The sequence below is a fragment of the Larus michahellis genome, unplaced genomic scaffold (genome assembly GCF_964199755.1).
Source record: "Larus michahellis unplaced genomic scaffold, bLarMic1.1 SCAFFOLD_117, whole genome shotgun sequence".
Classification (NCBI taxonomy): Eukaryota; Metazoa; Chordata; class Aves; order Charadriiformes; family Laridae; genus Larus; species Larus michahellis.
This window is the reverse complement of record NW_027436403.1, coordinates 555,888-564,840: the sequence shown is the minus strand read 5'-3', so window position 1 is coordinate 564,840 and position 8,953 is coordinate 555,888. Positions and strand designations below refer to the sequence as shown.

General features: G+C 59.2%; 1 protein-coding gene across 1 annotated transcript; it reads left to right on the top strand.

Annotated features, from left to right (window-relative positions):
* The first annotated feature begins 301 nt into the window (after positions 1-301).
* Positions 302-8,623, top strand: LOC141737408 (alpha-1B-glycoprotein-like). Its single transcript, XM_074572099.1, has 7 exons — positions 302-423; positions 1,250-1,285; positions 2,145-2,465; positions 3,109-3,453; positions 6,837-7,136; positions 7,856-7,957; positions 8,046-8,623. Exons 1-7 carry the CDS (start codon positions 393-395, stop codon positions 8,117-8,119), a joined length of 1,209 nt encoding a protein of 402 aa, XP_074428200.1. The 5' UTR covers positions 302-392; the 3' UTR covers positions 8,120-8,623.
* Positions 8,624-8,953: the final 330 nt, after the last annotated feature.

Genomic DNA, 8,953 nt, shown 5'->3' with positions numbered 1-8,953 from the left:
GTGGGGCAGAGACAGGGAAGTGGGGTGATGTGGGGCAGGCCGTGGGGCACCGTGGGGCCGGTGGCCACCATACCCCCCTCTCCCCCACCCCCCCGCGACACTCCGGCGTGACGTCCCGGTGACGTCACGCCCCGGTCCCGGTGGGCGGGGCGGGGGGGGCTCCGGTGGCCCCGCCCCTCCCCCCACTGGCCAGCGGGGGCCACCGGGGCCACCCCGCGCCCCAACCCCCCCCCTCCCCCCCCGCGGTGGCCCCGGAAATGGCGCGATTCCTCCCGCACTTCCCCTTTTCCGCCTCTTTTTTCCCCTTTTTCGGCCGTTTTCGCCCCGTTGCCGCGGCGACCCGGGGGGGCGGGGGGGGGCGGTGGCCACCCGCGTGTCCCCGGGCCCCCGCCATGGCGCCCCTCCTGCTGCTCCCGCTGCTGGGTGAGCCCCGAAATCCCCCTTTTCCTCCCCAATTCCGCCCTTCTCCCGCCCGTTTCCCCCCGCCCCGCTGCCCCCCCCCGCAAAATCCTCATTTTTTGCCCCAAAGCGGGGCTTCTCCCCCCCGCTTCTTCCCCTTTTTGCCCCATTTCCTCGCTTTTTTTCCCCCCCAATAGTCCCTTTTTTCCCCAGAGTCCTTTTTTTTCCCCCAAATAAGCCCTTTTCCCCCCAATTTCTTCCCTTTTCCCCCAAATATTCCCTTTCCCCCCGTTTTTCCCCCAATTTCTTCTCTTTTCCCCCCTATTTCTTTGCCTTTTCTCTCCAATTTCTCCACTTTTCCCCCAAAATATTCCCACTTTTTCCCAGTTTCTTCCCTTTTCCCCCCATTTCTGCACTTTTTCTCCCCATTTCTTCACTCTTTCCCCCGTAACTTCCCTTTTTTCTCCATTTCTTCACTTTTCCCAGTTTCTCTCCTTCCCCCCATATTTTCCCTTTTCCCCCAAAATATTCCCTTCCCCCTCCATTTCTTTACTTTTCCCCCAAAATATTCCCTTTCCCCCCATTTTCTTCCCTTTTTCCCCCCATTTCTTCACTTTTTCTCCCCATTTCTGCTCTTTTGCCCCCAAAATATTCCTTTTTTCTCCCCATCTCTTTCCTCTTTTCCCCCATTTTTTCCCCTTTCCCCCAAATAGTCCCATTTTCCCCAATTTCCTCCCTTTTTCCCCCAATTTATTAACTTTTTTTTCCCCCCAATTTCTCCCCTTTTCCCCCCAACCGGTCCCATTTTTCCTGTTTCCGGCCCTTTTTCCCTCAAATCTCCCCTCCCCAGCCGGGCTCCAGCTGCAGCTCCCGCCGCCGGCCGCAGGTAACACTTTTGGGGCAAAACCCCCAGTTTCCAGCCCCACCCCCCCAAAAAAAAATCACTATTTTTAGTTCAATTGCGACAAAAATAGCCATTTTTAGCTCTATTGAGCCCAAAATGGCCATTTTTGCGTCAACCAGGTGGTTCCTCCTCAACCTCCCCCTTCTCCCACCTCCTCCTGCCCCCCCGAAATCACCATTTTGGGGTCAATCGGGACAAGAAGAGCCATTTTTAGGTCAACTGTGCTGAAAAGAGCCATTTTGGGGCTCAAATGGGCCAGAAGTTGGCCATTTTTGGCTCCGCTGAGCCCAAAATGTCCATTTTTGCGTCAGTGGGGCGGTTCCTCCTCAACCTCCTTCTCCTCCCACCACCAAAAATACCAACTTTGGGGTCAATCAAGCCAAAACCGGCCATTTTTGGGTCAACTGGGTGGTTCCTCCTCAACCTCCTTCTTCTCCCACCTCCCCCATCCTCAAAAATCCCCATTTTTGGGACAGTCGAGATGGAAAATGGCCATTTTTGGGTCAACTGGGTGGTTTCTCCTCAACCTCCTTCTCCTTCCAACTCCTCCCACCCACCAAAAATCACCATTTTGGGGTCAGTCAGGCCAAAAAGAGCCATTTTTGGGTCAACCGTGCCAAAAATCACCATTTTGGGGCTCAAATGGGCCAGAAGTTGGCCATCTTGGGCTTGATCAAGCCCAAAATGGCCACTGTTGGGCCACTCAGGTGGCTCCTCCTCAACCTCCTCCTCCCCCACCTCCTCCTCCCGCCCCGAAATCCCCATTTTTGGCTCAAGTGTGCCCCAAAATCGCCATCTTCCCCCCTCCGTTGGCCTCTCCTTCCTTCCTTCCTTCCCGCAGCCCTCCCTCCTCCTCCTCCTCCTGCCCCCCCTGCCCCCTCCCTCACGGTGACGCCGCAGAAGAGCCTCTACCTCATCGGTGACGTCGTGGCACTGCGCTGCGCTGCCCCCCCGGGGGCGGGGGAGGTGCGGGGCTTCCAGCTGTGGGGCGCGGGGGGCCGGGCGGTGGAGGCCACCTCGAGGAAGAGGAGCCACGTCTTCAGCCTCAGCCTCGAGGGGCCGCGGGACGGGGGGTGGCACCGCTGCAGCTACAGCGTGGCCGGGCCCCTGCGCCGGCCCCTGCGCTCCCTCGAGAGCCCCCCCGTGCCCGTCCCTGTCAAAGGTAAGGGGCCCACGGCCGTGGGGCTGGACCTCCATCCGTGGGGCTGGACCTCCACCTGTGGGGACAGACCCAGATCCATGGGGCTGAAGCTCAGTCCCTGGGGACGGACCTCGATCCATGGGGGAGGGGGGACGTGGTGGACTGGGGAGGGGATCCAGGTGGCCAGGAGACCCACATCTATGGGGCGGGACCCACATCTATGGGGCTGGACCACGATCCATGGGGGAGGGGGAACGTGGTGGACTGGGGAGGGGACACAGGTAGCCAGGAGACCCACATCTATGGGGCAGGACCCACATCTATGGGGCGGGACCATGATCCATGGGGCAGAGAGGACCCAGGTGGCCAGGGAAGGGACCCAGATGGGGGACCAGGCATCCGGGGGGACCCACATCTGTGGGGCAGAAGGGACCCAGATGTCCAGGGGGACCCGCATCTGTGGGGCAGAGGGGACCCAGGCATCCGGGGGGGACCCCCATCATCTATGGGGCAGAGACCACTCCCTCCCCCCAGCCCCACAACCCCCCATTTCCCCACAACCCCCCCCCAGCCCCATGGCATGAGAAACACCACACCACTCCCCCCCCCCCCGAAACTCTCCAAAAACGTGTCTTTGGGGGGGTTTGGGGCGTTTCCTCCCCAGAGCGCCCCCCTGCCCCCCGGCTGAGCGCGCAGCCGTGGGGCGGGAGGGCCATGGCAGGGCAGCCCCTGCTCCTGCGCTGCGACGCGCCCCCCGCGCCCGCCCGCCCCCGACGCTTCCGCCTGCGCCGTGGGGTCGGCGCGGTCACGGCCAACGGCACCGGGGTCAGCGTGGTCAACGGCACCGACGTCGAGGTCAAGGTCAACGGCAGCTGGGCGGCTACCTGGGCCCTGCCCCGGGCCACCCCCGGCCTGGGGGGCAACTACAGCTGCGGCTACGAGCAGGAGGAGGCTCCCGGCCGCTGGGTGGCGTCCTGGGCCAGCCCCCCCCTGGAGGTGGTGGTCGAAGGTGGGGGGGGTGGCACTTTTGGGGGGAAATGCGGGGTTTGGGGGGGGGGGGGGGGGGGGAGATGGCAGCAGCAGGGGGGTGGCCACCGGCGGGGGGGGCAGTGGCCAACGGGGCCTCCTGGCAGCCAACTGTTGGCCAACGGCGGGTGGGAAACAGGGGGATTTGGGTGGTTCCTCCTCAAAATTCGGCTCCAGCTGCACCAAAAATGGTCGGGTTTAGAGCAATTGGGCCCACGATAGACGCTTTTAGATCAATCAGGCCTCAAAATAGACATTTTTAGATTGAGCAGGCCCAAAATGGCCGGTTTAAGATCAATTAGGCCCCAAAATACACGTTTTTGGATCAATCAGGCCCAAAATGGCTGGTTGTAGCTCAAATGGGACCAAAAATAGGTGTTTTTAGCTTAAGCGGGCCCAAAAAGAGGCCGTTTTAGATCAAGCAGGCCCAAAAGGAGCCATTTTTAGATCACGCAGGCCCCAAAATAGGTGGTTTTAGATCAATCAGGCCACAAAATAGGCAGTTTTAGCTCAATCAGGCCAAAAATGGCCATTTTGGGGTGACTCGGGCCCAAAAGAGGTGGTTTTGGGTCAGTACAGGAGGCGGCCACCGGCAGGGGGGGCAGTGGCCAACAGGGCCTCCTGGCACCCAACTGTTGGCCAACGCAGGGAGGGACACGTGGGGATTTGGGTGGTTTCTCCTCAAAATTCGGCCCCAGACACACCAAAAATGGCAGGTTTTAGCTCGAGCAGACACAATAATAGACATTTTTATATTGAGCAGGCCCAAAATGGCGAGTTTTAGATCAGTCGGGCCCCAAAATAGGTGGTTTTAGATTAAGCAGGCCCAAAATGGCCCGTTTTAGATCAATTAGGCCAAAAATCGGTGGGTTTAGATCAATCAGGCCCAAAATGTCTGTTTTTAGCTTAAGTGGGCCCAAAAATAGGCATTTTTAGCTCAAGCAGGCTCAAAAAGAAGCCATTTTAGATCAGGCATGCCCAAAAGAAGCCATTTTTAGATCAATTGAGCCCAAAATTGCCATTTTTAGCTCAAGCAGGCCCCAAAACAGGCAGTTTTAGCTCAATCGGGCACCAAAATAGGCAGTTTCAGCTCAGTTGGGCCCCAAAATGGCCATTTTTAGCTCAATCGGGCCCCAAAATGGACATTTTTAGCTCAATCGGGCCCCAAAATGGACATTTTTAGCTCAATCGGGCCCCAAAATAAGTGTTTTTAGCTCAATCGGGCCCCCGAAAAGACGATTTCAGCTCAATCGGGCCCCAAAATAGGCAGTTTCAGCTCAATCGAGCCAAAAATGGCCATTTTGGGGTGACTCAGGCCCAAAAGAGGTGGTTTTGGGTCAGCATGCGGGGAGGCCTCAGGGCAGCCACCGGGGGGGGGGGGGGGGGCCACCGGCAGGGGGGGGCAGTGGCCAACAGGGCCTCCTGGCGCCCAACTGTTGGCCAATGGTGGGTGGGAAACAGGGGGATTTGGGTGGTTTCTCCTCAAAATTTGGCTCCAGCTGCACCAAAAATGGTCGGGTTTAGAGCAATTGGGCCCAAAATAGACGGTTTTAGATTGAGCAGGCCCAAAAAGAGGCGGTTTTAGTTCAAGCGGGCCCAAAAAGAGGCGGTTTTAGCTCAAGCGGGCCACAAAATAGGCGGTTTTAGCTCAAGCGGGCCACAAAATAGGCGGTTTTAGCTCAAGCGGGCCACAAAATAGGCGGTTTTAGCTCAAGCGGGCCACAAAATAGGCGGTTTTAGCTCAAGCGGGCCACAAAATGGACATTTTTGGGTAACTTGGGCCCAAAAGAGGTGGGTTTGGGTCAGCGCGGGGGGAGGCCTCAGTGCAGTCCTGGGGAGTGGCCACTGGCGGAGGGGGGCGGTGGCCAACGGGGCCTCCTGGCGTCCAACTGTTGGCCAACGGGCGTGGGAAATGTGCGGACTTGGGTGGTTTCTCCTCAAAACTCGGCTCCAGCCGGACAAAAAAGGCATGTTTTAGCTCGAGCAGACCCAAAATAGACATTTTTAGATTGAGCAGGCCCAAAAATAGGCGGTTTTAGATCAATCGGGCCCAAAATGGCTGGTTTTAGCTCAAGCAGGCCCCAAAATAGGCATTTTTAGCTTGGCAGGCCCAAAAATATGCCATTTTAGATCAAGTAGGCCCAAAAGGAACCATTTTTAGATCAACCAGGCCCCAAAATAGACGTTTTTAGCTCAGTTGCCCAAAACGGCCATTTTTAGCTCAATCAGGCCCCAAAATAGGTGGTTTTAGATCAATCAAACCCAAAAGCTTTTTAGCTTAAGCAGACCCAAAAATAGAAAGTTTTAGCTCAAGCAGGCCCGAAAATAGCAAGTTTTAGCTTAATTGGGCCCAAACCCACCTAGTTTTAGCTCAATTGGGCCCCAAACTAGCCATTTTAAGATCAAGCGGACCCCAAAATAGCCATTTTTTCCTCAATTGGGCCCCAAAATAGGCAGGTTTAGATCCATCAGGCCCAAAAATGGCCATTTTTAGTTCAACTGGGCCCCAAAATGGCCATTTTTTGCTCAATTTGCTCAAAAATAGGTGGTTTGGGCTGAATTGGTCCAGAAAATAGTCATTTCCAGATCAATCAGCTGCAAAAATAGGCGTTTTAAGATGAATCGGGCCCGAAATAACCATTTTTAGCTCCATTGGGCCCAAAAATAGATGGTTTTAGCTCAATCACGGGGGTTCTCCTCAACCTGCCCCTCCCCCACCCCCTCCAGCACCAAAAATCCCCATTTTGGGGTCAACTGGGTGGTTTCTCCTCAACTTGTCCCTCCCCCACTTCCTCCAGCCACCAAAAATCCCCATTTTGGGGTCAATCAGGCCCCAAAATCACCATTTTTGGGTCAATTGGGCCAAACCCAGCCATTTTTGGGTCAACCGCGCCAAAAATAGCCATTTTGGGGTCAACTGGGTGGTTTCTCCTCAACCTGCCCCTCCCCCACCTCCTCCAGCTACCAACCATTTTGGGGTCAATCGAGCCCCAAAATTGCCATTTTTGGGTCAACTGGGACAAAAATCGCCAGGTTTGGGTCAACTGGGCGGTTCCTCCTCCTCCTCCCACCGCCCCCACCCTCAAAAATCACCATTTGTGGGTCCACTGGGATGAAAAATCGCCGGTTTTGGGTCAACCTCTCCAAACCCAACCTTTTTTGGGTGAACCGTGCCAAAAATCGCCATTTTGGGGTGAACCAGGTGCTTCCTCCTCCCCCTCCCTCCCCCCCCCAACCCCACCCACTTTTGCCTCAATGGGGCAGTTCCTCCCCGACCTTCTCCTCCCCGCCCCCCCAAGCAAAAATCCCCATTTTTACCTCCCCGACACGGATTTTGGGTGTTTTCTCCCCGATCTGTCCCCGCAGAGGCCGCCCCGCCCCCGCAGCTGGAGTCGGTGCCCCCCGGGGGGGTGGTGGGGGCAGGGCAGCCCCTGGCCCTCACCTGCCGCGCGCCGCAGGGCCACTTCCCCCGGCGCTTCCGCTTCTACCGCGACGGCGCCGAGCTGCACCAGTGGGAGCCCCAAACTGCCGGGATTTCGGCCCAAATTCACGTCCCCCACGTCCCCCCCGCCTTCGGGGGCAGGTTCAGCTGCCGGGTGGAGGAGGACGCGGGGGGGACCTGGGTGCTGTCACCCCCCAGCCCCGCCCTGCAGGTCACCGTGGAAGGTAGGTCTGGAGAACTTACGCCCAAAATTACCCAAAAAATCGGGGAAAATGGGAGGGGAAAAAGGGTGGGAACCACCCGCCGTGGCCACCAGCAGGACGTAGAGGTGGGTCATCACCTTGTGGTTGCCGTCTCCTGGTGGCCACCAAAACAAAATAGAGGTGGCCCGCCATCTTCTGCTGGCTACCACAACAACATGGTGGTGGGTCACCATCTCCTGGTAGCCTCAGCATCTCCTGGTGGCCGCCAGACAAAGATGGAGGCGGCCCACTGTCTCCTATCTGCCACCAGAAGGACCTGGAGGTGGCTCACCATCTCGTGGTGGCCACCAGAAGGAGATGGACGTGAGCCACCACCACCTGGTGGCCACCAGATGGAGGTGGTCCACCATCTCCTAGTGGCCACCAGAAGGACATGGAGGTGGCCCACTCCCCCTGATGGCCACCAAGCCCCACCTGAGGTGTCCCCAAGCCCTTGGGGACTTTCCCATTGCCCACACCGCCTTGGGGCCAGCTGGGGAGGACCATGGTTGCCCACAAGCACCTTCTGGTGGCCCAAATTGGGGGGGAAAATGGCCGTTTTGGAGGGGGGGGTGGGGCTACGAGGTGGAAACCGGGTGGCCCCCCAACTCAGGGATCAGTGGGGGGGGAGCAGGGGGGGCAACTTGTGGGGCAGAAGCGGTGGCCTTACCTTCTCTTTCAGTGGCCTTTCTCTCACCTAGTTGGCTTCCAGTTGGTCCCGGTGGTGGCCGGGTGCGCAGCGGGCGGCGCCGCGGGGCTCCTGGGGGTCCTACTGGCCATTGGGCTATGGCGCCGGCGCCGAGGTGAGCCATGGGGTGGGGACGCAAGCCACTGCCCCCAAACGGTGGCCAAACTGGTGGCCCAACCCCTTGCCCCCCATTTCCCCCACAGGCAGTGCCCACTGGAAGGGGCTCCGTGACAGCGAAGTCCCCGGCGGCTACCCCATGGCCACCGTCAGCCACTAGCCACAAGGGGGACCCGCGCCAGCCCCACGGGGCAGAGCAGAGGAGAACCCGGCTGGTGGCTCTGTGGTAACCCCCGCGGGCAAGTCCCCCGGGCAATAAAGTGGACAACTTGCCCACTTGGCCCTTAATTTGCCCATTTTCCCCCTCAACTCGCCCATTCTGCCCAACGAAATGGCGGCCGGCCCCTTAAAATGGCGGCGCCGCGCCCCCCCAATCTCGCACGTGCCCGACGCACTGCGCACGCGCGTGACGCAACCCACCCACCCCACCCCCCTCCCCTAGGGGTGGTGGGGGAGCGGCGCGGAGGGGTTTCCGCAATGAGTCCCTGTCAGGAGGCGGAAGGGCCCATGCTGCGCGCTGAGTCCCTTTAAAGAGGCGGAGGGAGCCGCGCTTGCGCACTGCCGTCGCGGCGGCCGCCGCCGGGACGGGGCTCCGTAAGGGCCGCCGCTTTATTCAGTTTTCGCGGGGGAGGGGAGGATTAAAAGTCGCTTTTGGTGCCGGGAACGGGGTCTCCATGCGGGGTCGGAGGTGGCTCTGGCGGCGGCGGCGGCGGCGGCGGCGGTGGCCGTGGCGGCGGGCGAGCGATCCCTGAGGCGGGTTGGGGGTCCTGGGGGGGGTGCGTCTCAGGGGGCTATTGGGGATCTTAGAAGGTCCCAGAGGCTCCTTGGAGGGTGTGTGTCTCTCAGGGGTGTACTGGAGTCCCAGAGGGTCTTGGGCCGTCCTGGGAGGGTCTCTAGGGGGTGTCGGGAGGAATTGGGGGGGGTCTCAGGGGGGTGTTGGGGATCTTAGTCACAGAGGCTCTTGGGGGGGCCTCAGGGGGGTACTGGGGTCCCA